This window comes from Apteryx mantelli, chromosome 16, assembly GCF_036417845.1.
Source record: "Apteryx mantelli isolate bAptMan1 chromosome 16, bAptMan1.hap1, whole genome shotgun sequence".
Lineage (NCBI taxonomy): Eukaryota > Metazoa > Chordata > Aves > Apterygiformes > Apterygidae > Apteryx > Apteryx mantelli.
Window position 1 is genome coordinate 20,458,812 of NC_089993.1, and position 26,658 is coordinate 20,485,469.

A 26,658-nucleotide genomic window follows, 5' to 3' on the forward strand; every position below is an offset into this window, starting at 1 on the left:
ATCCCCCTGCGCAGATTCATAGGCGATAGCGACGCTCTTCCCCCTCGCGCTGCGCTTCGGGACACGGGCCGCACCGGCGGCCCGGCTCGCTGCAAGAGACGGGAGAGGCTTTTTGGGGGAGACCGAGGCCTTGGCTCCCCATCAGCGCGCCCGGCCTCGGCCCAGGGGAGCGTGACGCGGGGCGGATTCTCCTTTCCCGCAATCCCAACGCATCCCTTGGTGCCCCCCCCTGCTCCAGCGGCCCGGGGCCACCCGGCGGCTGACGGGGCGGGAGCGGCCCCTAGGCAAGGGCCCCCCCCACGGCGCGTCGGGCCCCCGCAGGCCGCGGTGACGGGGGATCCCTCGGGGCTGGATACGTGCCCATCACGCCCGCCCCGGGGAGGGCAGGCCGGGGTCCCCGTACCTCCTGCCGCCCCCCCGGCCCCGGTTGCGCTCAGCCGCCGGGCCGCCGCCCGCCCGCCGCGGGCCGCCGCGCACATGGCCGCCTGCAGGCGGCCCCGCCGCTGCACTACAAGCCCCGGCATGCCCCGCGGCGGTCACGTGGGGCCTCCCGGCGCCGGAAGCGGCGGGACTTCCGCTCGGAGGGGGCGGGGTGCGGCGGCCGCCGGAGGGGTCCGGTGCGGTGCGGGGGGCGGTGTGGGGCCAGTCGGGCCGGGTCGGGCCTGCTGCGGCGGCGGCGGGGGTGAGTGTCAGCGCCGGGGCTGGCGGCGCGGGCTGCCGCGATTGCCTGCGGGGCTGGACGGGGGAGGGGCCTGCCCGGGGGTGGGGGTCGAGGGGCTGCGCAGGCCAAGGCAGGGGCCTGGGGGAGGGGTCGTCTGTGGTGTCCCCGGCTATGTGTGTGGGGTGTCTGTGGTGTCCCCGAGGACGGGGCGGGGGGGGGTTCTGTGGTGTCCCCGGCTATGTGGGGGGGAGTCTGTGGTGTCCCCGAGGACGGGGGGGGGGAGGTCTGTGGTGTCCCCGGGGATGGGGGGGAGGCTGTGCCATGTCCCTGAGCAGCGCAGGGCTTCACCAGGCTGCAGGGTTGTGTGGAAAAGCGCGCTCGGAGCGGGGCGCTGGGCCTGCGGGGCGCTGCGTGGGGCCTCCCCGTGACAGCTCGCGTGTGGGCAGGGGGGCTCCTGCGCAGCAAAGCCTGCTCCGGAGGACCGTGACGGCTGGGGCATCAGGGCTGGCAGGGACAGCGCTGGTGTCCTCCCCGCACCAGGTGCGCTGCTCTGCAGCGGCCTCCTCGCTGTCTTTCTGTAGCGGCGTTCTGCTCGCTCTGGCTTAACGTTGGGGGGAGTTTCCAGAGGATATTGCTACTAACGCTTTTCTGTTGTGATGGATGCGCTTGTTCTTGCTCCCCCTCTTTCATGCTGACCTGATGCGTTTGGATGCTCGAACACTTGTGTTCATTAGGCATCTTCTCACTTGTAGCTGCTTTCAACATTTGTTTCACAGCGCTGTGTGGCTGTCTATGGAACAAACGTTTTAGTTCATACCCCCAAAAAGTGTATGTATCTGTGCGCATGTATATTTTACAAATCGGCTTAGCAGTTTTAAAATGGTGATTGCTCTGCACAGGCTCTGGTCGTGTTGGGCATACAAAGCTTATAGAAAGTGCTTATCCAATTTTTAAAATTCCCTGGCTAGTTCCAGGAAGCGGTCACTAAAGGCAGGAGAAATGCAAGCTACTTGCACATTCACTGTTTCATCCTCAACGTCAGGCTTCTCCCATCTTTGACATGGCTTGAAACAACAGAGCTATTTGTAAACACCACATCGTGAAGGCTGTTACTAGTGTTTTTCTGCCTTAAAGTTCTGCCTGGGCCTCCCTAAACAGTAACTGTTCTGTGTTTGCAGGGGCTCCGCAGTGCTTTCTTGTCAGCAATGGCAAAGCCGCAAAGCAAGGATTCTGGACTGAAGGAAAAGTTTAAGAATCTCTTGGGGCTGGGAACATCCCGGGGAAGTTCAAAATCATCAGAGGGAAAGCAGACAGAGTTTGTCATCACTGCAGAAATTCTCAAGGTGTGGGAAGCGATTGTAGTAAAGCTGGGGATGGTGTGTTTGGTGTACCTGTGGAGGGAGGGAGGGACTACCACGGCTGGAAGGAGGACTTGCTCTTTCCTTTCTGTTTTGCATTCATTCCGTCTCTGAACTTGCTATTAATTTACCTTACTGCTCAATTCATTCTCTAGTAAAATGGATGTAACACTTAGGTGCTGTGAAAAGAAGATGCTGCATTCTGATTATTCAGTGTCTGAATAGCTCTGGGATATTTGATGGGATGGTATTGTCCTCTGTTCCATGGGAGTGCAGGGTGTTTCCTCAGAGCGTGTGTTCCTTTGCTCTGTTTTTATAGTCTGAGCTTGCTGAATGAAGTCTTTGTGGTGGCTGTTGGGGCAAGTTGGAAACAGTGTTTCTATTTTATGGAAAAGTCATGGTTTTATGAAAAAAATTTATTCCAGTAATTGGTCCAGCAAGTCTGTAAACAGAGTAGTTTGCACACAGGGAGGAAAAAACATGACAGGGAGAAAGAGACAAGAATCCCTTCCTGTCTGTGCTGGAGGAGCCCCGTACTCATTCTGGAAAGCTAGAGAGCCAGATTTAAGTCCCTCCTTTGTCTGTCTGTCTCATGTGTGCTGGGCAAGTGCCACAGCCAGTGAGTTACTAGTTTTTCTGAAGAAAATGAGATTTTCTCTGAACAGAATTTCTGTCCTGGATGTGAAAAGCTGCTTGACTCCAGTTCTGCGGAAGTTCTAGGTTTGACAAATCATCATTTGCTGATGGGGAAAAAAGTTTTTCTGAGACATTCCTGAACAGCTCCAGTGATAAATAATAGTTAGATCATTTTGGACAAACATGTAGTTAATTTTTCAGTGACTCGTGATCCCCTTTGAGAAATGGGTAAAAGCGCTTCTAATAACATAAAGTATTAGCTTATTTCTACATTTCTTTCCAGGAACTGAGCATAGAATGTGGATTAAGTAATAGGATACGCGCAATCAGCCAAATTTGTGAAGTGGCAAAAACCAAAAAAATTGAAGAGGTAAGTTTTAAAGTGTTCAGTGAATATTTGGAGGATTAGAATGGTTTTAAGCAACAGCTCTTGGCTTGTCTTAAGAGGCTCATATAGTTTAGGCTGCCTCTTAAAAGTTGTGATACAAGAAGCTACATTCTGTGCAGTCCAAACCTATAAAAGGATGGCCCATGTGCCAAAGAAATTGCTCTTGTCCAATATATCAACTGTGGAGCAGAGAGGACGTAGCTGACAGGCTTCCTGAACTAAACAGAAAGAGAATGCTATGAATATTCAGGCCTGTTCTGGATGGTTCATAGGAGATGATTTTGCTCCTGTAAAGGTGGTGTTCACTAGCACCTTCCGACCTGTGAATAAGCAACTTTAAATGGGTTTTAAAATCACCTTGTACCTGGGTGAAGTTTTCTACACAAGTATTTCTGTCTCAAGCTTTAAATGAGATTGTGTTCGCACTGAAGTAAGTGCGTGAATGAAGAACTTCAGTTATGGGGGTGCGAGTTGTGGCATCGGCCAGGATTTGGTATGTCATGCATGGTTCATCTGAGACTGTGACAGCTCAGGTGGGAGTATCCCTCAGAAAAGAACTCTGAACATAAAATCTCTGGAGATCTTGTTCATTAACTTGCCATAATTAATGACTGACTGGGTAAAAATTCCAGAAGCAGCCTAGCTTTCCTACTGCTGACTGTCTCCTACATTTGTTTTCAGCATGCAGTGGAAGCAATATGGAAAGTGGTAGCTGATATGCTGCAGCCAGAACGCCCAGTTGAAGCCAGACATGCTGTTCTTCATCTGCTAAAGTCAATAATTCAAGGACAGGTGAAAAAAACAAACTGTAGAAGAAATACCACTCTTAAACTGGGTTTGCGCAGAGTACAAATGTGAAAAGTTTTGGCTTCCTCTTTTCTACAACTTTCCATGTTTCTTATTTTGGTTGTGCTGAGTAAATGGGACAAGGCAGCATTTAACTTAAGTCTTAGCGCAAGACAAACTTTTTTTTTCGGGGGGTCCGGGAATGCTTTGGGTTTAAATTCAGGTCTAGCACAGTAAATTTTGTATGATCCTTGCCCAGATGCATCAGTCCCACTCTGCAGCTCTTTTTGATGTTTCAGTATGTCAAGTGTGCAAGAAGTTCTGTGTGTAATACTTTCCCAGCCTGGCCAAGTTAAGCAAGCTATGAATTCTTAAGATTTCATAATGTGCTATTCAAACATAACAGTGTAGCGGATCAAGGTCCTCCTTCCCAGGATCCTGCAAACAGAGACAGATGCACAGGGAAAGAGTAGGCATCCATTCTGGTGGGGTTTTTTGTTTTTGTTTTTTTTTTCTTTTTTAATGCTCTCCTGGTAATATCTTTGTCGCATTTCCCATGGATTCCTTTGTGTATTGGGGGCTGTCTGTGTGATGTTGGACAAAATGCCTTGAGCCTTGAGTGCTGGTAAACAAACATTATAACTGATGGAGAAGAGCTGAGCCAGTGTCAGTAGCCAGTAGAAGTGGAGGTACTTTCAGGAGACTTTCACAACTTATAGGAAAAAGAATTTCAAGCATGAAGATTACTGTTGCAGGTGTTGATTAGGTCTAGGCCTTTATTGTTAGTGACACAGTTATTTGCCTTTTTTTAAAGGGTGAGAGATTAGGGATCCTCAGAGCACACTTTTTTAAGGTGATTAAGGACTATCCATCCAATGAAGACTTACATGAACGACTTGAAGTGTTCAAGGCTCTCACAGAGAATGGACGATACATAACCTACTTGGAAGAAGAATTGGGTGCGTATTGACTCTACCCCTCTTGATCTTAATAAGTCAGGAGACAGGCTTTCATTGATAATAGAAACGAGCAGTGACAACACTTCTGGATATAAAGCATATTGTAACAACTTTGTTTCCTTCTTTAGCTGACTTTGTACTGCAGTGGATGGATGTTGGTTTGTCTTCTGAATTCCTTCTGGTTTTAGTGAACCTGGTGAAATTCAACAGCTGCTATCTCGAAGACTATGTAGCTGACATGGTCCAGTAAGTTCTTAAACTCCTACATTCTTATTCTTGGTAAATTGCAGTGCACAGTTGCAGATCAGTATAGAGATAAGTGGAATCTTTTTCAACTGATCTGGATCTCTTGCGTTTCAGATCATACCTGACTTTTCTACAAATGTGTGATTTTACTACTGCTGGCTGTTTTAATACCCACAGATGAAGAAACAAGATTTTGTTTTTTGTTTGTTTGCTGTTTCTGTAACAGTGAACTGACTTCCGAATGGGCAGCCAAATTTAGAGCCTGCTTAGATCTGTGATCTAAATGAAAATGGCACGGCCAGAGTGAAAAGAAGTTTAAAATTCAGGTTTTGTCATCTCTGTAAGTGAATGATGCTTATCCTGAGGCAAAAAAATCCCCTCTTGCTCTCTAAATCCAAAACTGAAAAAGCAGGAATAACAAAAAGAGAACCTTGTTTCTGGAAAGTCAGTCAGATCTGGCATAGAATTGGCCCCTCCAGTGTCATGCTTGTTTGTTTTTTCTGGAGGAGAGCTCTGAAGAGCTTTGGGCCAAGATATTCCCCAAACCTAGTCATAAGTAGAGAGATGATCACTGGAAAAAAATTTCTCAGTTCTTACAATGTTCCAATCTCTTTTAGTTTAATTGTTCATACTTTCCCTATTCTGTGTGATGAATCTGACTGCACTGGTTAGTCTCGCAAAGGATAGCTGTCTGTTATTCTATTAACATAGGTATACTGAGACATCATTTAAGTGCGAATTTAAGGTAACTGTTTATAAAAGAGGTTGTAGTATTTGATGTCCCTAGGAATATTATCAACAAAGCCATAGTAAGGGAATGATAAGAAAAATAACATGCTAATTTAGTTGTCTTATATCTTGTTTGTAATTTGCTTAAAATATTATTAAGCAAACAATTATAAATGTTCTTTCCTAACAGCAAGATATGCCTGTTGTGCATTCAGACATCATCATCTGTGGACATAGAGGTCAGTAATTTGAGTCTCTTAGTACTTTAGAGTTTTCTGAAGTTCTTTGAAACTATACCTGTTACAAACAAAATGAGATGATCGAACTCTCATCTCAGTTTGTCCCTGTTTTACGAAGGCATTAGTGCAATGTTTTGTGAGCCATTGTGTCTCTTACGCAAATAGTAATTTAGTTCTAAAACAAATGGAACATGGCTAAATTTGATAAGGGAATCAGTTTTTAACATTGCTTTTCATGTTTTGCTTTCCATCCTACAATGATTTAAAAAAACCCATGTTTGTATCCCCTTTGACTTCTAGAAAATTTCCTGGGTATGTCAGGTTAGTGTTTCACCTGCTTTGTTCCAAGGGAAGTGTATAATCATTTTGTCTTTCACTTTCCCAAAGATTTCCTTGCAAGTCCTTGATGCAGTAGTTTGCTATAATTGTCTACCATCAGCGAACCTGCCAGTATTTATCATCACTTTGTGCCGTACCATCAATGTGAAGGAACTCTGTGAGCCATGCTGGAAGGTCAGAACTTTCTTGTAGCTTTGTTTTTTGCTGAGGTCACTGTTTCAGCCTCAGAAATAGTGTCAGATGTGTCTGTGAACATTTGCCATAAATTTGTTTGGTTTTAAGAATAAATTAATCATTGTTTCAAGTATTTAAAGGATGAGTACATTTCCATGCAGTTTACCCATACTTTTCTCTCAGCTGCTGTTGACAGGCTACTTTTTCTGTTGTGACATGGAAATGGCTGGGCACATTTACTTTACCATAGGCAGGCATGGTTGGCCAGCTGACTGCATATTTAAGCTAACGAGTGTTTTAACTATTAAAGTGTTCTCTTTGAATTTGCAGCTTATGCGCAACCTTTTGGGAACCCATTTGGGACACAGTGCTATCTACAACATGTGCAGGATCATGGAAGACAGGTAAGGAAGCAGTATCTAATAAAACCCAAGGAACTCAGTACAGGTCCTGTCGAAATAGATAGTCACTGACTTCAGAAGAGCAGGCTGAAAGTTCTGGTGCTTAGGAGGGAATTCTCTCCCTAGGTATGCTGCTGAACTGCTCCTTTTTTGAGCTTTTCTGTATTTAATTTTCCTTCATTTAAAAATAAAGTCATACTAAGTGGTTTTGTACTTTTAATGTTCGTAAATTGCTCTGCAATGCCATGATATATAACAGCTGGCAATTCTTGTTGTGACAGTGCATATTTCTATTGAGTCTTTTGTGCTAAAATATCCTTAGTGTAATCTAAGACTTTCTTTCCATCTACTCTTAGAGCTTACATGGCAGATGCAGCACTGCTGAGAGGAGCTGTGTTCTTTGTTGGGATGGCCCTCTGGGGTGCTCATCGACTCAATTCACTCAAGAATTCCCCAACATCAGTGCTGCCTTCATTTCTCAAGGTAGGATTGGATGTTGGAGGATCTTGATCAGGTATAGATTTGGACCTGTACAAATCTATAGCAAAAAGGTGGCCCCCTACACCAAAGAGATCTTCGTCTGCCTGAAAGACAAAAGACAGCAGTTGGATATGCTGGGTGAAGCATAGGGAAAAACAATGAAACAACTGAAGGTTTAAGTTTAGAACTAAGGCTTCCTTGTGGAATATCTTTATTGGCCAAATAGTAAAATCTCCTTTTTTTTTTTCTCTCTCTCTCTCTCTAAATAAAATATCTGTATTGTGGATGCATTAGCTTTAAAAAATAATTGAGAGAAAACCTCTGTTTCTAGTGTGTAGTACACAAATGTGAGGGAAAGAATCTGACTCTGAAAGAACAGAGCTGACTTTTATTAAGAAAACAAATTTGTTAATTAAATCCAGTTTTAAATGGAGACTTTAGAGACTTAAGATTTCAGAGGTTGTTTTCACATGCATATGTTTAAGGGAAACTGCAGTTATGTAGAGGAGAGTTTCAGTATCTGACCAGAAAGAAATTATTGCCAGTAGTTGTACTATAATTTTATGTTCTCTTCCAGGTTACTTGGTAAGTGCTTAGCACTGCAGTTACTTAGAAGAGAGTTTCAGTGTCTGAGCAGAAAGAAGGTATTGCCAGAAGTTGTACTATAGTTTTATGCCCTCATCCAGGATACTTGTTATTTGCTTAGTGTGATGTTAGCAGAGGGATCCTGATCTTTACAACCTCTCTTTAGGGAAAGACAAGGCTGAGCTTGATCTGTAAGTAATGAAGCAGAAGTTGATTACAGCAACAACAGAAAGAAGACTTAATTCCTTCTATGCCCGTCCTACCATGCCTTTCATCTCTGGGTTATAATATCTGGGAAAGAAAGATAATAATAAGTTTCACCTGTGATTTGATTTTTAAGGTTTGATCTGCATAGAATTCTGTAGCTAGTGTAGTCTTGTGTTTTCAGGAACAGCCTCAGGGCTCTCTTAAGATTTTCTCATCCAAGTGCATCAAGCAGGAAATACTAGCTTTAACCCCACGTGCCTGCCCTTTAAAAGGGGACTATATTTGACATCTGATCTACAGCTGCTTGCAGCAGTGCGTAACTGCACTTTGTAAAATGGTTCTTTGCTTTGGTCTTTGTGTATAGACTTGGATCTCCCGCTAACTTCCTAATAAATAAGATAAGTTTCATTTGAATTCAAGAGGGTTTCTGACGACTGCTTTCCGATTGTTAATTGACTGAAGCACCTTGTGTTCCAGGCTATGACATGTCCCAATGCAGTTGTATCTTATGAGATAGTTCTGTCCATAACACGTCTAATAAAGAAGTATGGGAAGGAGCTGCAAGCTGTAACATGGGATATCCTTTTGGACATCATGGAGCGATTACTCCAACAGCTACAGGTGAGTGTTGAGCCTATCTTGATGTTCTTTCAGTCAAAAGACCTTGTTGTAAATGTTTCTGTCTCCGTTTCAGAGTCTAGAGAGCCAAGAACTTAAGTCCATTGTACATGATCTTTTGACTACAGTAGAAGAACTCTGTGACCAGAATGAATTTCATGGCTCAGAAGAGAGATTTTTTGAGCTGGTGGAAAGATGTGCTGATCAGAGGCCGGTAAGACTTTCCTTATTATCTTTGTCCTTTATTGCCAGTTGCAGCTGTTTTGTTACCTAGTACAATTTAAAGTTGGGAGTCCTAAAATAGCAGGTATTTAGAAAACCAAAGCAAAGATTTACCATCTTATGAGCCTTGGCTTCAGAGGGAGGGGAAAGAAATGGCTATATTGTATTTGCTTATACACTAAAAACATTTCTTAATCTTTCCATAAAAGGAATCTTCTGTATTAAACTTGATAACATACAGAGCTCAGTCCATTCATCCTGCCAAAGATGGCTGGATTCACAACCTGCAGATGTTAATGGAGAGATTCTTCAGGTAAGAAATCATAACTTTGTGAACACAAGGCCCTTTCAAATGTTTCTTACCACCTTTCCATGTTAAATCATTTTATTTTCTGAAGTTCTAATTTTATTAATGACTGTTAAGAAGTATGGTAGTTCTAGGGCACAGTATATGAAAGGATTTTGTTTAAGAGAAGAAAAATTTCCACAGAATTATTTATCTTTCCTTTTTTTCTTTATTTCCATTGGATGGTACTGTTCTAGTTAACTTAGGCTGTTACATACTCCATTGTACATCTTGCACTTCTGACACCAAACAAGACTTTCCTATTAAGCATCAGGACTGCACCTGGTTACACAATATTAAAATAATATCTGTTTTTTAATTGTCACTCCTAAAAATTATTCTTGTGCTACAACATACAATATCAACATACATCAGTAAAAGACTTTGTCTCATCTGTGAAATGTTGCTGAAGAGCAATTCTTCCTCTGTGCTGTATGCTTGATTTTAAGTTTGCTGACCAGAACAGTTCTTCTGCTGACATGTGCTTCCTGGTTTGGAGTGGAAGTGGAAGAACTGCAGTTACAGGTTTTTAGTAGTAGTAAAAGTTTTATTGGGGTTCGAGTTTTCAATTTTTCTTGAATCTGATTTCATATGTAGGGCCAATAACTGAAGACTCAGCTGCTTTCTAATGATTGCTGTTCTATCTCAAAAGAAGTTTCTTAGTTTACTTAAATTTTCCTTTCCTCTTCTTCTCCCCCCCAGTAACAGCAACTTTATTTTATTCATCTTGAATTTGCTTTTCCCATTTTAGGAATGAAAGTCGTAGTGCTGTTCGTATTAAGGTTCTGGATGTTTTGTCCTTTGTCCTGAGTATTAACAGACAGTTCTATGAGGTGTGTATTGATCTGTTTCTGATGATTACATGTGAGATCTTAAGTGTGTAGGAAAGGCTTTGGTGGAGCTTGTTTTATAGTGTGCTTCAAGTCTTCTCTGGCGCACTTGAAGAATGCACCAAACTGTGCTTTAAATGTTGCATACAACAAAGTTACTATGGGATTTTTGTAGAATGGTTTGCCTTTTGGTTGTCCTTAGTTGGTAAAGGTGCGTGGTACCTGTAGTGGGAGGTCCTGTAAAATGCTTTGATGACATGCCTTGCTGTGTATTCCCTTCCCTGGTTTAAGATCATTAATTCCATATACATTTTTTGTTTTAGAAGAATAGAAAGTTGGGGTGAGGTGCAAAGTTTCTTTAAAAGCTTTGTTTGTAAAAATATGAGGTCAGAGCACAGTCTGAAATGAGCAGCTTGACTTGTCTTGGTGCTTCCAGTTTAACTGCAATCCAAGATGGAAGCTGCCTGAGAGAGGAGTTGCTCATGAGCTCTGGGGGGTGTCTTCAGCTCCTTGGACTGTACCCAGCATGTGCCAGATGACGGGAGATGGCAGAGGTGCTTCTTGGTTCCTTGAAGACTTCTGAAAACATGTTGCAGTCTCATGTTTTCTGCCTCTCTCAAGAAAAAAAAGGCTTAGAAATGCCTTGCGAACAGTCTATCCGAGCCTGGTCTTTAAAGTCTGTAGGATAGATGAAAACCAAAACATTAAATCCAAGTTCAATAGGAGTCATAAATATTTGGAGGCATGACATACAAAAATGCTTAACTAGATTGAAGAGGAAAGATCAAGGAATCAGTTAGCTGGGGAACAGAATATCAGTGTTCTTTCATTTGTAACTATTTGTCTCTTTTTACATGCTCATTGAACAACTGACAGCAAAATGTCGAGGCTTATTAAAGTCTGTCCTCTTGCAGGAAGAGCTGATTAACTTGGTTGTGATCTCTCAGCTGGCCCACATTCCAGAGGATAAAGACCATCAAGTCCGAAAACTGGCCACTCAGCTACTTGTAGACCTAGCTGAAGGCTGCAACACGCATCACTTCAACAGCTTGCTTGATATCATAGAAAAGGTGAGGCCCAGTTTGGTCAACTGTTAATCACTGCAGCTTTTGTCAGATCTTCTTACTGTGACTGAGGAGACTAACCCGTGAATGTTATCACTTGCTTGGTTCAGCAGGATATTGTAAGATTACTGGGCTTTTTCAGGATGCAGGCCTGGCATACAGAGTGGGAGGGAAGCTTAGAAACCCTATCAGTGCACATCCAAGCTACCTGGCAGTGCTTGCAGGATTTCCAGCAAGGATGGCTCGTGATCTTCTCTGACCTCCTAGGATGGAATTAAAAAAAAAAGCTGGGTTGCAAATTTAAAATATGTGTTGCCTTTCTTTTTAAAAGGTGGCTGCACATTCTCTCTCATCTCCCTCAGAACTGGAAGAGAGGGACTTGCTATCATATTCAGCTTCTTTAGAGGATGTCAAGACAGCAGTTCTTGGACTCCTGATAATTCTTCAGGTAAATGCTGCAGATCATTAAACATGTCTTCTTCAGAATAGTCTTCTGCTGGACTCGACTTTTTAGATAACCATTTTCTCACTAGAAAATGTTCTGCCTTCCAATTTGTCCATGTCTTAATATTTAACTCTTGTTTTGGTGACTTCATTTCCTTTTGGGTACTGTATGTTTGTTTGCTAAATGTTTTATTTTCTTAATTTCCAATGTGCAATGAATATGAGCACCTTTTTGTGTTAGTGTGGAGGACAGATGTGTTCATAAGCTGTAGGAGAAAGGGAGTGGTTCATAGTCTGTAATAAAATCTATTATGTTTGGGTAAACATGTCCTGAGGTATGGTTAAGCACTTGCGAAGTTAGTTGTTCTGACCATTGCCCTTCTGAAGCCAAGCGGTGTTGCTCTGGAGTCTCTGCAGAGATTCTGTCTAGGTGCATCAGTTCATCTTGCTTCCAGGAGCTCCTCTCAGCTGGGTGTGCTTGAATTCTCGGTATAGATATGCACTTCTGAATAAGGTTTCAGTCTGCCTTTTGACTGTGTTTCTGTTCCTCTGTAGACAAAACTCTACAGCTTGCCTGCCAGCCATGCAATGCGGGTGTATGAGATGCTGATTCATCATGTCCAACGCCATTATATATATGCATACAGCCTTGCTGTTGCTAGCAGCATCAGATTGCAGGTATGAGCAGTAGCCCGTGCTTTCAGGTGGAGAGCTTCATGCTGTCTTGGGGATTCTTGGGTAGCAGATGGGGACTGTGTTCTCTAGATCCATGTTTGCAGCTACATGAACGTGAACTGTATCAGAAGTAGAGTTAAATGCATCTTGGCTAATAGGAGTGTGCATGTGTACCATAACACCAGAAGTGATGACTTCAAGTGATCACTATAGAACTAGTCACAGCATCTTAAAAAAACAAAACAAAACAAAAAAACCCCCTTTGTCTGTACCTGCCAGAGTATTGGAGGTGGGAAAGTGTTCCACTGGCTTGAGTTTTGAGTTATTCCTCTGTCTTCTCTATTGCAGGTGTTTGATTTCCTGCTCATGCTTCGAGCTGACTCTCTCCACCGTCTTGGCCTTTCCAACAAGGATGGAGCAGTGAGATTCAGCCCTTATTGTCTATGTGATTTTGTGTAGGTTTTTCATTGTATTTAGCAAATACTGTTTTCAAAAATATTTGGCATTCTTGCAAGAGTTTAATAGTCCATCAGTAGCAATTTCCAATTTTTCTAAGTCTTCCAAATCCTGATGAATCTGCTACTAGACATATCTGTAGTTACAGCCTAGGAGGTTTGCGACAAATCATTCATTGGTGAATTGCTCTTACAAACCATTTGTCTGCGGAGCTCTTGATCTCAGACATGGAATTTTTGTTCCTGCTTCACAAAGCTTCACAAAAATGTTTGCAATTTCCAACCTGAAACCAGTTTTCACATTAAAGTTTAATTCAATGATTTGTACAAATCTGTCTACTTTTGATTTTATAGCCTGGTCTGATGTTTTTTTGTGTAACAAACCCCGATGATACCTCTTTTGGTAGAAACCTGAAAAATAAATTCGGTAGGGGCCTGGATAGAAAAAGCTTTGTCCTGACCAAACCAGCACCACCTTGCTCTCCCTCTTTTTGTCTACTTGGCAATCTTGTGGGTGTTTTTAATTGAAAATGCTGTTTATGTTGTTGTTTGGTTGTCAAACTCGCTACCAAATAGAGTTGCATTGTAGGTCACATGAATAGGCTATTCTGATCTTGATTTTTCTTTTTTTCTGCCTTTCCGTGTTGTAGAGAAGCAGAGAAGAGGGCTTCTGAGAAAAAGCCTACTGGTACACTCTCTCCACCTTCAGGAAGTCCCAGTGTGCCTTCCCAGAATGCTACCATTCGCATAGGGCATTTGCCATACTCAATGGTCTTTGGTGTCCTTCTGCAATGTTTGAAGCAAGTATGTCCACTCTTAATGAGTGTTGTCATCTTCACGTGAAATATGTCAATTTAAAATGATGGAAAACTCAGTTCTTTAAGAATTGGGAATTTAAGTGTTATCTTAGCTTTTTGAGCTGGCTACTTTACTTGTATCTTTAAATCTATTCACCATAGATCCTTAAAAAAAACAAAAAAGGCTTTCAGATATTCCAATTTTGGAAAATATTTCAAGATATTTTAAGAAACCTTGGTGACTAAGTGATCATTTCCTGGTTGATGTTCTATAGAGATTTACTCCATTTTAAAAGGATGGAATGAGGCAAATGTGACATGTTACATACTTTTAAAATTTTTAGTGGTAAATACTATTTTGACTAGAGAATGCCATCCCAGAGTATCTAAATAGCATGTGAAAAGGAAGACTTAATTCCTCCTGCATAGGCAGAACCTATGTGTAGTTGTGGAACTTTCCAACCACCAGTGGGAGCACCAGTTCAACTCTTCAGAAACTAAGCAAGGCTTTCATTACACTCTGCTTCAGAACAGACAAGGGCAAAAATGTATTTGCCCAGCATAGATCAAAAAAGTCATCCTATTTCTGAAAGGGCAGTTGAAACTAAAAGAAACCCTTCTCCTGCAAATTTATGAAGTATAATGAGAACTGATACTTTTTTTTTTTTTTTTTAGTCATTAATGAACTGTAAATGTCAGTTGCTCATTAATATTGGTTTTGGACACTGTCATATTCTGAGGGAGAGTCTTGCTCTGGAAGTTAATTTGTGCTAGTGGTTAGGATTGTTGAATTCTGGCTCTGTCTGACTGAGCTCAGTCAGATCTGAATAGCAGTTGTCTTTCAGTTTGTAGTGCCAGTATTGCACCTAGAGCTGGATAAAACATAGTTCTTTTTATGTAGCTACTGTGGCAAGACATACATCTGCTCTAGAAAATGGCATATTGTCTGAAGTTTGAGTGGTCTTACTTTCAAACTGAACAGAAATCATATGAAAATATTCCACCTTAAAGCTCCTTAATGTTTTCTTTCTTTCTTTCCAGGAGACAGACTGGAAGGTGTTGAAGTTGGTCCTCAACAAGTTACCAGAATCCCTCCGCTATAAAGTGCTGTTCTTAACCTCTCCTTGTAACATAGACCTCCTGGCCTCTGCACTGAGCTACATGGTAATACCATGTGCCCCACTGATGCATAATCACCAGATCCTTAGTTTGCTTAACAGTTTTTTGTTTCAATCTAATGTTTTGAAGATTAGCGTGTTTGTCAGTCCTCACTCACCTTCTCTTTTTGTGAGGGTAATTTTAGATGTTTAATTACAGAGAGAGGGAGAGAGAATATGTATACACATGTACGTATATAGTATATATTTGTGTGTGTGTGTAACTATACATGTACAATTTATATAAGTGTGTGTTTTATATATATATATAGTGTGTGTATATATCTATGTACTCACACACATGGGTGTGAGAGCAAGCAATCTTGTTCTGCACTCACAAGCCTCTCTTCATAGCAGACTTTCTCCAGCTTCTTTGCTCTGTAAAGCTGTGTACTCTTTCATGTCCAAAGAGATCCAAAACCAGGTTTCATGGACGGCTATGTGGCTTTAGATTCCCTTTGGAGATTAGCATGTGTTTGCATTTGTCTCTGTGTGCATTTTTGAAGGCTGTTGAGGTACCATCTCTAGGTTGTCTTTATGTTTACATGATGCTGTCAGAGTTAAGTGGAGCCCCGGAGAACTTTTGTCCGAAACTGGTTAAGGGAATTACTTTTAATGTTTTTGCTAAAACTGTGCTTCTAAGAAGTCTGGCTTGTAGAACACCGTCTGTAAATAGTAAAATTGTAAAATGTTTTAAAATGGAGCTATAGGCACTGCCTTTCAGCTGCATTTTAGAGGGTATTTTTAGCATGATGTATTCTAACTTAATGTGTGATTTATCAGCTCACAGACAAAAAGACTACTGACAGGCTCCATGGTACCCCAGAAGGCTTCTCTCGCACTGATTTGCATCTGGCTGTAGTTCCAGTACTGACAGCGTTAATATCTTATCATAATTATCTGGACAAAGCTAAACAGGTACCGGGGAAAGTAACAGGCTGTGGGGGAACAGGGTCTGAGCCTGTATAGTAGAGAATTTTCTCATACTGGACAACTAGGATTCTAAAATGCAAGGTAGCACTTTCTTCTTCTATTACAAAAAGTTGCATCTACTGTTTTGGGGGTGGAAGGGGGTGGCAAAATACTTTGCTAACTTTGTGCAGCCCTAACTGGCTAGTTGGTTTCACTGTTCTCCATCCACACCTGTGTCTCCCTCATAGGTTCCTGAGTGACTCTACCCTCTGCTGAAAGACCTTGATAAATATAAAAATAAACATAATAAAAATAGAACAGAAAGACACAAAAGGTTCTTAAAGAGGAGTTTGATACATCTCTGGTTTGATCAGAAACTTAAGTAATGATTTCTAAAACTTCTACCTGGTCAAAGGTTAAACTCTTAGGGTTTTGGCTTAGGATACAGGGATATCTGCAACATTATTTAGGGTTCCAGTGTCTGTGTGAGTGCATTTTGGGTAAAAGTGTGTGTATCACACAGGCTTGTGGTAGTGATACCTTGCAAGGCATTCTGAAATGCTAACTGAAGTCAGGGGATAGTATATCACAGGTTGTTTCTTTCACTGTGTCATGATTATTATTATTATTATTATTTTTTAACTCTTCTAGCGTGAAATAGTGTATTGCCTGGAACATGGTCTTATTTACCGCTGCGCAAACCAGTGCGTTGTGGCACTCTCTGTCTGTAGCGTCGAGATGCCTGATATCATTATAAAGGCACTTCCTGTCTTAATAGTTAAATTAACGCACATTTCTGCTACTGCCAATATGGCAATCCCTCTCTTGGAATTTCTTTCAAGTAAGTTACAATGTTCTACATTTGATCTTCTGTAGTTGTAAATGTGTTTTTAGACTGAATATGGTTATTTTTATTGTGTTAGTCAAATGCAATGCGTTTTAATGGTTTCTTGCTCTTTGGTATTGCTCTTGCACAATCATGAAGATATAAATGTTTGATCATCTTGTTTGCTACTGTTTTTCTACTAAAGGCAGTTGCACACACTGGAAAAAAAGGCATGCTTTGTGTAGTGCAGTCATACAGTTATGGGATATAAGCAGCAAGGCAGGAAGAACAGCTTCATATAACTTAAATAGTGTGATCGTGGAATTACAGCATGATGTTAACTTCCATGTCAGCCGATGATTTAGAAGAAACAAAACAATTCAGACTAAACTGAGTTGTGGTAGTGAATAGCTTATGTTCAGACTTCATCTGTTTCTTTTTTTGTGTGTATGTGTTTGTTTTTTTCTTCTTGAATGGTTCCAGCTCTAGCGAGGCTGCCTCACCTTTACAGGAACTTTGCAGCAGAGCAGTATGCTAGCGTGTTTGCCATCTCCCTACCATACACAAACCCTTCCAAGTAAGTTCATAGCTAATATACTTAATTTTGTTCTCTTCTTCCTCAACTGTAAAATGAAGTGAATGAGACATGCTTTCTTTTGTAGTGCTTGAGTCAAGGTTATTTCTGGGATGTTGCTTATCCTGGTATTGTCAGACTTTTGCTAAAGGAGGGCCACGCTCACCTTGGACAAAATATCTGTTTAAACTGAACTCTGAGGTTTTTTTTTCTTTAAGCTTATGTAAACTAACAGTGTATTTCCCTAGTAGAAAAATCACTCTGTTCAATTCTGGAATAGGAAGTCTTCATATTACAGCATTAAACTCTGTGGAGATCTTTCTGCTGTTTTAGGTTTAACCAGTACATTGTTTGCCTCGCCCATCATGTGATAGCTATGTGGTTCATTCGGTGTCGACTTCCCTTCCGAAAGGACTTTGTCCCTTATATTACAAAGGTAATGGATACTACTGAATCTAACAACACATAATAAAAATGACAACTTAAAAACTGGTTTGAGCAGTATAAAGGTTCTGTCTGAAGCCAGAAAGATTCTTCTTTTCTTGTCAACATCTTTTTCAAAACTAAATGTGAGTTCTTGGGCATTGGCCCATGATTGTAGTTTTTCAGCTGTGAATCCTAATCTTTCAAACCATTATCTGTTTGTCTGAATTGGCAGGGTTTGCGCTCAAATGTCCTCCTCTCCTTTGATGATACGCCAGAGAAGGACAGTTTCAGGGCTCGTAGTACAAGCCTGAATGAGAGGCCAAAAAGGTAAATTGAATTCGGATCCAGTAGGGTCATGTGTTCCCTGTTTTAGTGCTCACACCCTTCCCTGTGTTTTTCTGAAGGCTGGGTTTAGTTATCCAAAATCTGACAGTGCATTTAAGCAAGCAAAGTAAACCTCTTTAGGTCAAGGGATTGGTAAAAGACACACCTAGGCTGGCAAGAAACTGGAATCAAACTAAGCTGACAGTCTGATAGTACATACGAGGATATCCCTGGCTCTTATATAAGATTTACGGTAAGGTGTGGGGTTTATTTTTTCTGTTCATTTATTTTTGAAATAAGTTCTTTCAGATTGATGTGTGTCAGTATGGTACTACCTGAAGTAAGAGAGAAGGGAATGACTACATTCATACTGATAGTGTTAACTCCTTTTAATAATTCACCTGTAATGACTATTTAAATGATTGCCAGAGAGATCGTTATAATTAGCAACATGTATACATTGAGTGAGCCAATGCTGTGTTTTTCCATAGTATTGTCTGTCAAGTCAATGTACAGAAGGGATGGGGTGGGAATATCTGTATATCTGATCCTGTTTGGAATTTTGAAACCAGTATGTCAAAGCCCTGATGTCTTCAGAAGTAAGAATGTACTTTGCCAGCAGTATTTCAAAATACCATTTGCAGAGATGGGAGAATACTGCTTGGAAAGCATACAGGGGATCTCCAATGTCCTTTTACCTGCAGGGCTTACCTAAATTGGTTAACTTAACTTGCTTCAGTGTTTATGTGCAGTAAGCATACAGTGGTATTTGAACCCTGGGGAAAGTGCCTCTACTTTAACTGCAAGGCTCAATGAGTATCTTGCAATGAAGAAACACCATCCTTGCCCTTGTGCTATAGCTGTAAACCCTGTTTTGTGTTTTCATCTATCCCATCCCCTCTGCTTTCATTCAGAAATTTGGAGGAGATGCCTTTTGCCACTTGTCTCTCAAGTTAGAATTTCAACTGATCTTTTTTTCAAAACCTATTTAATTCAACCAGGTTGGAATACTACTGTATCTAAAGGCTTTGCTTTTGCTAACACTGTTGGATCACTTTCCACAGAATTCTGTGTTAAGGACTGTAAGCTGTGCTCAGGCAGCAGCTGAAGTGCCAGAGCAGCAGCGATGCCACTGCCTTTAAGTCTGTCTGAGTTTGGATTGTGCTGAAGTGAGAGAGGAAACAGCTTCTAGCAGATATCTGTTTCTTTGCTTGAGAAACTGTTATTTGGTTTTCACCCTCCAAGTTCAAAAAAGCATTTATGTGCTTTAGGTAAGGTGCTGGGTGTTGCAAGAGATCAAGATCAATCCCAAGGTTTCTGAATGGCATGGTGTTGGTGGAGATGATTATCTCAGAGTATAAGCCGGTGCTCTCTGTGGTCACGTTTCCAGCTGTGACCAAAATATAATCTGTCAGAGATCACTGGGAGGAGAAGAGAAGAGGAAATAAATTCCGATCCCTGCAAGTGACTATCTGAACTGTGTAATCCTACACTGAAGGAGGACTGCCAATAAGTCACGTTTAGAAAGAGCCAGACGGGTTAAATAAGTATTTGCATTTCTTATACACTGATGGGAGCTGATGGGCCAACTGTTGTGTCCAAATTAGTACTCAGCCAGGCAGGAATCTCACTGTGACTAATTAAAGTGCCTCTTAGATGTTAATTGCTGTCTCCCGAATGTGGCTGGCACCTGACAGTGTGAAAGCTTATCTTCATTTCTGTTCCAGTTGAAAGCCAAATGGGTTTCCTCAAGGCACCTGAAATAAGATTGACAGAAAAGCATCATGCAGTCAGCAACAGCCAAAAGGGTATTTGTCTTCTTGCCATTCCATCCATACAGTGCAAGAAGGATAAGTCTCCTTCAGAAGGGCTGAATCTCCTCTCATGTCCCAAGATCTAAGCTAAGGGGCACCTCTGACTGACCCTGGGAGGAGGTTTAGCAGTACAGATGTTTGTGGTTCAGGGTGTAAGTTTGTTATCCAGGCCAGGCCTAGCAGTATAGAGATGGCCTGACAGAGTCCTGTGTCTCTCAGAAGAATGTGCTGCTATCTAGTACTGGAAGGCATTTTAGGAACTTGGGATCTGCTCTCGATGGAACTAGCCAATTTTTAGCTGTTCTGAAATGGTGAGTTAGAGTAACACAAGAGATGGCTGAAATGCACAAAACTTCTCAGACTTGAGAAAGTTGTGCCAAATTTGCATTCAGATGCTTTTGCTTTTGCCTTTGTTTAAGACAGTGTAGTATTCCAACTATCATTTCAATCAGTTTTTGTTTTAACTTGTACTAATTTCATTTGTTTTGTAGCACATTTAAATCTTGTTTTCAAAATATGGTTTGTCTTTTTAATGCTTTCAGCTCTGCTTGTTTGTATGTTTTAATTTTTGTTTTCCTTTTTTGGCATTTGTTTTATTTTATATCACCCTCCGGGATCCCCCAATATTGACCCTGTGACCTGTGACCTTTCAACCTACATCCCTACAATGATTTCCTCCCTTCCTGTGACCTCTTTTGGGGCTTGGTGCTTCTCCACCTAGTAGTTTAAGACTAGCCAAAAATGCAAAGCAAGGCTTGAATAACTCTCCTCCAGTGAAAGAGCTGAAAGAATCCTCTGCAGTTGATGCCTTCCGATCCCGCAGCATCAGTGTGTCTGAACATGTGGTCCGCAGGTAGAGGCACTTTAAATGGGGAGAATCCAAGAGCAATTCAGCACTTGGAAATATTACTGCAAGGGTGGGTGGAAACAGGGTGGATTTGCATGTGGGATGCTTGCATGACTTCATTAGGCTATTAAAAATCTGGTCTTAGCCGCAATCTAGGTTTTGGGAAAGTATCATGGATATCTCATGGCTTCCCAGTGCCACCTGTTGGATTGTCACATCACACTCTGTGTTGGGTATATTTACTTTGCCCTGTTCTCTGATGCTTTAGCAACAAAAATTTCCATTCCAAAGTAAAGATAGTGGAGAAAAAAAAAAAGAAAGAAAAAAAGAAAAGAAAAAGGTTGCATTCTGTGCAAATGAGAATCCTTGTTTAAACTCACTAAAACTTTGACATTCCAGGAAGTGACTTGATGTGGGAGGGTCTTGATATTCTGCAAACTTATGCGCAAGCCCTTCTCCCAAACTGAGGAATATTTTGGGCCCTTGTCTGGGACTTGTTCTTTGTGGTAAAGAGAGCTTACAGAAGTATTTTAGACTAAAGTAACTGGCCATGAAACCTTAACTTATATCTCTACAGAGCAGTGAAGGGTGAAATGTATGCTCAGCCCATATGAAGCCATTGCTTTCATGACAAAAAAAAAAAACAAGTTTTGATCATGGGCATTGATTTGCTCACATGAAAGATGAAAATTTATGCTAGTTTCTTAAAGATCTTAAGATCTCTTCCCTTGAATGTTAAATTGCTATCTATAACATGTTGGTTGAAAATCTGAACTTGAAGATTTGTGCTTTAATCTATAGGGAATATATTTCCTGCTGTCAGTAGAATTTTACTGCCTGTATATGTACTTTTGACTATATTTTATTTGGGGGAGTGATGCTGAAGTGACTGGATTGTGAGTATACTTCTGGCACTTCATTCTCTAATGTCCCCATTAGTGTATTACTGACTCTCTTCTCTTGTGTTTATATGTAAATTGTAGCAACTGAAAGTTCAGATAATTACCCTTAATCATGACAAAGAAGTTCCCGTGTCATGAAAATTTGGCCATATGTCAACTTAGCTTGTATTACGATGGCACAAGGAGTCTTCTTTATAAAATTACTACAACCCGGCCAACTATTGCAACTGATTGTTTCAAATTACATTCCTAACCCAGTTAGTTTGAAAGCAAAATTACTCTCTATTGTTGTGCAAATGTACTGTTCAGAGTGCAATTTTTTTTCTATTTCAAATTAAATTAGGCTTTACATACCAGTTGAATTTGTTTGGGGCAAAAAAATCAAAATATGTGAAGGATGCAACAGAGAAAAAAGCAAACCGCAGCATTATAATTTATGGCTCATGGGCAACATGTTGCCTGGGAGAATCTGCAGGTTGCTTGTGTCACGGGATGCTTGCCCTCACTATAGATTAGCAAATGCAAAGCATGGTGCTGCCACTCGCTCTTTGACTGGTGCAATTGCCCATGAGCCACCCAACATCACTAGTCAGTTGATGGACATTTAAGTATTTCTCAATTTCTTGAGGTAAAATATACATTCTACAGTGACAATCTACAAAGCATAATATGAGGGCGATCCAAAAATATCTTGACAGTATTCTGGGTTTAATGTTTGGCTACCTCTCTCTATTCTGGCAAATGCATGTATTGCAGGTTGCTCTGCATCTTACTATCTTTTGGGTGACAGGGACAAGCATTTTGCAATGTGATCTGTCAGTTGGAAACATTCTCTTCTAGTCGGATACAAACATCCATCACTAGTTCAAGCCTAGGCTCTGCGGATGAAAATTCAATGGCTCAGGCTGATGACAATTTAAAAAATCTCCATCTGGAACTCACCGAGACCTGTCTGGATATGATGGCCCGATACGTCTTTTCAAACTTCACTGCAGTGCCTAAGAGGTAGGAGTCAGTCACTGGCCGCCATAGGAGAGATGTTTTTGTTGGAGGTTCATATTTCACCTTATTAGTGGAAAATTACTGTTACACACTTGAGATTCTGGCAGAGCCAGGCTCTTAAGCTGTTCCTTGCAGATAAAATCTGGATTGGCTAAATATGAAGTTAGATGAGAGAACTCCATTGGAGCCAGCCAGCCTTTGCCTCAGCCTTGAACTGTCCAAAAGCAGATGCACTGAAAGCTGTGTAGACTCCAGTGGCATGCTGTCTCTGAGCAGTGGTTTGCTCTATTTCCTTGCTGCTTAATCACCCTCTTCGCAACAGAGCTGAGTGTCATGCCAGCTGGCTTCAAATCAAGGGCATTTACTTTTCTTGCTAATCCCTCCCAGAAGGAGGCCTGTAGCTCAGGCAAGGCTACTTTCCATAGTGCTCTATAATGTGTGCCCAGGAGTGTTTCAGCAGTAACACTGCTATCAACTGGTATTAAAGTCAGCTCATCCCTTATCCTGACGGATAATGTGTACATTGATCAGGGCGGGGGGGAGTAAGTTAAAAGACACCAGAAAAAGGAGGAAAGCAGTATCTCCTACGTACTTGCAGAAAATGTTGTCTGCATAGCCTCTGTGCTCCACAGTCTGAGAGCTGTGTTCATCACAAATGTGTTTCTAGGTCTCCCGTGGGCGAGTTTCTGTTGGCTGGAGGAAGGACAAAGACATGGCTGGTTGGTAACAAGCTAGTGACTATCACTACAAGTGTTGGAACAGGGACAAGGTCCCTGCTTGGCCTAGACTGTGGAGAGCTCCAAAGCAGCACAGAATCAAGGTAAGCTTTGCTTCTATTTCTAGAAGTATTCACCTAGCAAAGTCAGTTAAACCACTGTTATGCCGAATCTTTTTAGGCTTTCCTCTTAACTAAAGAGGACTCTCATTTGTCCAGCATGACTGCTCTCTCAGTATCACCATTTTTCTTTTTCCACAGCTCAGACCCTGTTTCGCAAGTCAGACAAACTAAAGAAGCTCCAGCAAAGCTAGAATCTCAAGCTGGGCAGCAGGTTTGCAGAAGCTCTCGCAACAGAGTCAGATCCATGTCTGGTAAATTCCTATCCTGGAGTCTTATAACTGCTGTTGGGTCTGAGTAGTAGACTTGACTTAGGTGTTGACTAATTTGAGAATCTGGGCCTGTCTTGTGTTTAATAGTGGGCAAGTAGCAGCAGCTCTTGGCCTCGGGAGGTGCTGCTCATGCTTGCTTCTCCTTGCAGGAAGCTTTGGCGGTTGTGTAAGTGGTGAGCATTTGCAGCGAGAATCACCTGTATTTAGCTAACCTCATGGTTTAAAAGAAACACATTCAAAGTTCTCGTAAGTTCCTAATATTGTGAGCACAGGTGCTAGCGGAGCTCAAAAGACTTGCTGTTTCTGAGGTATTTTTCTTGGTAGCTAAAATGGCTCTCCTTTCTCTTTTGTGCTTCTCCTGCTAGGTGGTCATGCCTTGCGTGTTGGTGCCTTAGACAATTCAGCCTCCCACTTCTCCAGTGGCTCAGCTTCCCAAGGGATACAGAGTCCTCCTGCTCCTGCATCTCGAACAGAGAAAACAAATCCTGCTGCGCAGACACCTCTGCAGAAAGAAAAAGCAAACTTAGCTGCATATGTCCCTCTGCTGACACAGGGCTGGGCAGAAATCCTGGTGCGCAGACCCACAGGTATTCTTTACCTGGGTGTGGAGTGGGCTTTTTTGAGTAGCTAAGGAGCTGGAACCTGATGAAGAAAAATTCATATTTAGTGCAAATGGATCTCCTCTTTACTACATAGACTCTTCTGCCTCTTGAAATTAATACATCTGATACTTGATTCTTTGAAATCTTTCTTTAGTGTTTTAAAGCTACAAAAGGCCCGTGAAAAGACTGAAGTGAGGACTTAATTTGTAGATTAGGTGCTGTTACAGAAATAGAGCCAGATGATGTCAACCCTACTTTGTGCCTCCCGTTTTTACACTGCACTGTGTTCTTTCTTGGAAATCTGTCTATGCTGTGTTTTAGCCTCCCGTCCTAGATGCAAGATGAATAAGACTTATAGCTAGAGTAGAGTGCCTAGTTGCATTTCCTGTTAGGGAAAGAGATGTTGAAGGTAAAAATCCCTGTACAGTGTGTTCCAAAACATAAACTGGGAATTGTCTATTTCAGCTGGAAGTTGCTTCATGAGAAAATAGCTGAAATGACCTAATATCATTAATTAAAATACCTGAGTATTTTGAATGCCTTTTGAGAGTCTGCTGTGGTGATGAGTTACCAATGGTGGTTTTTGGAGAGCTTGATGTGAGGTATAGAGTACTGGGAACTACTCACTAAAAATAGGAAATTAATCAAGGGATCTCCCAAGCGTCGGGAGAATTGAAAACTTGCTCCGTTTTGATTTTACTTGCAAAACCCAAAACAATTTATGCTTTTCATTGCGAGTTGTAAACTTTCTGGAGTGGAAGTAGTGAACGCTCTTCCCTAATTGTCTCCACCAGGTAACACAAGCTGGCTAATGAGTCTGGAGAACCCGCTCAGTCCTTTTTCTTCAGATATCAACAATATGCCCCTGCAAGAGCTCTCCAATGCGCTCATGGCTGCAGAGCGTTTTAAGGAACACCGAGAAACAGCTCTCTATAAATCCCTCTCTGTCCCATCCTCCAGCTTGGCTACTGGGACAGCCAAGCCATCGCTTCTCCAGCGTTCCAATACAGGTGAGAGATGTCTGGCCAGCAGCATGTCCAACGTAGCTGTCACTAGCCTGTTTATAGTCAGTTGGAGTTACTACAAGTCTTCTAGAACAGTAAAGCTAGCAGCATGAGGAATAACGTAGTAAGGAGAAAGGAAATCAACTCTTCTCCATAGCAGAGAAGTGTTCAGTGAAAAATCCCCTTCCTCCTTGCTTCTGATATTCCATCAGAAAAATATCTCTCTTCCTTAAATAAAAAATACCTTCTTTGGAGGAGTAATGAGTGTCATGCTAAATGTTCCCCAGATGAAAATGAAAAAAGCCATGGATGGTTTCCCTTTCCCACTTGTTTGGGGCTGATCTGGGCTTCCCACGTGTGGATGGATCTTCCTGTGCAGCGTTTCCATTTCCATTTATGTCTTTAGTGTAGAAGCTTGTTTGGCTGCTGACAGCTCTAGGTTCCTAAGAGAATGGCCTAATACAAACCTTGCCATTCAGGGTCAGTTAGTTGCCTCTGTCTTTTACAGTGTGAGACAGCAGCATGTAAATCCTGTTTTCTGTGGATGTATTCCCCTTTAAAAGGACTGTTTGGCCTTCAGACTCATGCATTTGAATCGCTTGAGTTTCTTTTGATGGCTTTATTTTAACAAGGGCCTAGACTTGTTGCTATGTTGACTCTGCTGCCTGGTGACATTAGCACTAGTTCACTTCCGCAGGAGTTGTTAATATTGGGAGGCCTAGTGTTGACCAACAGCTGGAATTTGTAAGCCTTGTAAGTAACCCCAGCTCAGAGCTCTAATCATCGGCATCTAAAACTGTCTGAGGCTCTCAGCATTGCTAGTGCTAGCACAACTGACTGGTGATAACTGCAGAAAAGGCTGTTCTGTGGAGGTGACATTAATAGTGTAGGTTGTTTGGAAATCCAGTAAAAATGCTTGCTTTAAACAACAAAATCTCACTCCTGACCAAGGCCTTTTTGGCAGAACATGATTTTAAGGTTTCAGGATGTGTAAAACACAAAATTCAAGCCAAAATTAAATGATGACTTAAAAAAAATCTTATTTGTGAACAATTTCATTGACTTTTAAGAGTTTCTGGTACAAAGACACTAACAGATTAGTTAAAAGAAGCACCCACTTGAATGTCAGTCCTGTGGCAGTCAGTGAGAAAATTATTTTAGCCATATTCTTGTTAATGCAACTTCTACTGTAGAGTTGTTAGAACTGTCTGACAAATTAATGTTCTGAAGAAGTTTTGCTATCAAACTGTCATATACATGTTGCTCTCTTTTAGCCTTTTTAGAGGCTAAGACTGCATGAATCTTTATCCGTATTTCTACTCTTTCCTCTTCTGTGTGTTTAAAAATGATCTTTTGCCAAAAGTATGTAGCTTAGGAAAAGCCCAGACTGGTTTCCTACTTGTGCTAGAATATCACTAAGGGCTTCTCCCTTTTCTAGCTCTAAAAGCTAAAGATGCATTCTTCCAAGAGCAGTTTGAGTCTGCATTGTTTGAATGTGTTTATGCCTCCCTATTCATGTTGA

At 41.7% G+C, this 26,658-nt stretch overlaps 1 protein-coding gene across 4 annotated transcripts in view; it reads left to right on the forward strand.

The window, feature by feature from the left end:
• The first annotated feature begins 1,848 nt into the window (after window positions 1–1,848).
• Window positions 1,849–26,658, forward strand: part of TSC2 (TSC complex subunit 2) — a 35,739-nt gene continuing 10,929 nt past the window's right edge. Inside the window, exons 1-30 of one of the 4 annotated variants that reach the window (XM_067306280.1) lie at window positions 1,849–2,004; window positions 2,939–3,025; window positions 3,725–3,835; window positions 4,644–4,788; window positions 4,917–5,034; window positions 5,954–6,002; window positions 6,390–6,515; window positions 6,846–6,919; window positions 7,273–7,399; window positions 8,666–8,809; window positions 8,883–9,020; window positions 9,238–9,341; window positions 10,126–10,207; window positions 11,119–11,274; window positions 11,600–11,716; window positions 12,268–12,390; window positions 12,736–12,842; window positions 13,493–13,646; window positions 14,681–14,803; window positions 15,580–15,714; window positions 16,360–16,549; window positions 17,018–17,111; window positions 17,442–17,544; window positions 17,767–17,861; window positions 20,394–20,525; window positions 22,262–22,426; window positions 23,091–23,243; window positions 23,400–23,512; window positions 23,896–24,117; window positions 24,927–25,142. In XM_067306280.1, the coding sequence (XP_067162381.1) occupies window positions 1,867–2,004; window positions 2,939–3,025; window positions 3,725–3,835; window positions 4,644–4,788; window positions 4,917–5,034; window positions 5,954–6,002; window positions 6,390–6,515; window positions 6,846–6,919; window positions 7,273–7,399; window positions 8,666–8,809; window positions 8,883–9,020; window positions 9,238–9,341; window positions 10,126–10,207; window positions 11,119–11,274; window positions 11,600–11,716; window positions 12,268–12,390; window positions 12,736–12,842; window positions 13,493–13,646; window positions 14,681–14,803; window positions 15,580–15,714; window positions 16,360–16,549; window positions 17,018–17,111; window positions 17,442–17,544; window positions 17,767–17,861; window positions 20,394–20,525; window positions 22,262–22,426; window positions 23,091–23,243; window positions 23,400–23,512; window positions 23,896–24,117; window positions 24,927–25,142 (3,841 nt within the window). In that variant the 5' untranslated portion in view covers window positions 1,849–1,866. The remainder of the gene's footprint in view (window positions 2,005–2,938; window positions 3,026–3,724; window positions 3,836–4,643; window positions 4,789–4,916; window positions 5,035–5,953; window positions 6,003–6,389; window positions 6,516–6,845; window positions 6,920–7,272; window positions 7,400–8,665; window positions 8,810–8,882; window positions 9,021–9,237; window positions 9,342–10,125; window positions 10,208–11,118; window positions 11,275–11,599; window positions 11,717–12,267; window positions 12,391–12,735; window positions 12,843–13,492; window positions 13,647–14,680; window positions 14,804–15,579; window positions 15,715–16,359; window positions 16,550–17,017; window positions 17,112–17,441; window positions 17,545–17,766; window positions 17,862–20,393; window positions 20,526–22,261; window positions 22,427–23,090; window positions 23,244–23,399; window positions 23,513–23,895; window positions 24,118–24,926; window positions 25,143–26,658) is intronic. The other 3 variants (XM_067306281.1, XM_067306283.1, XM_067306282.1) reach the window with 3 other exon arrangements.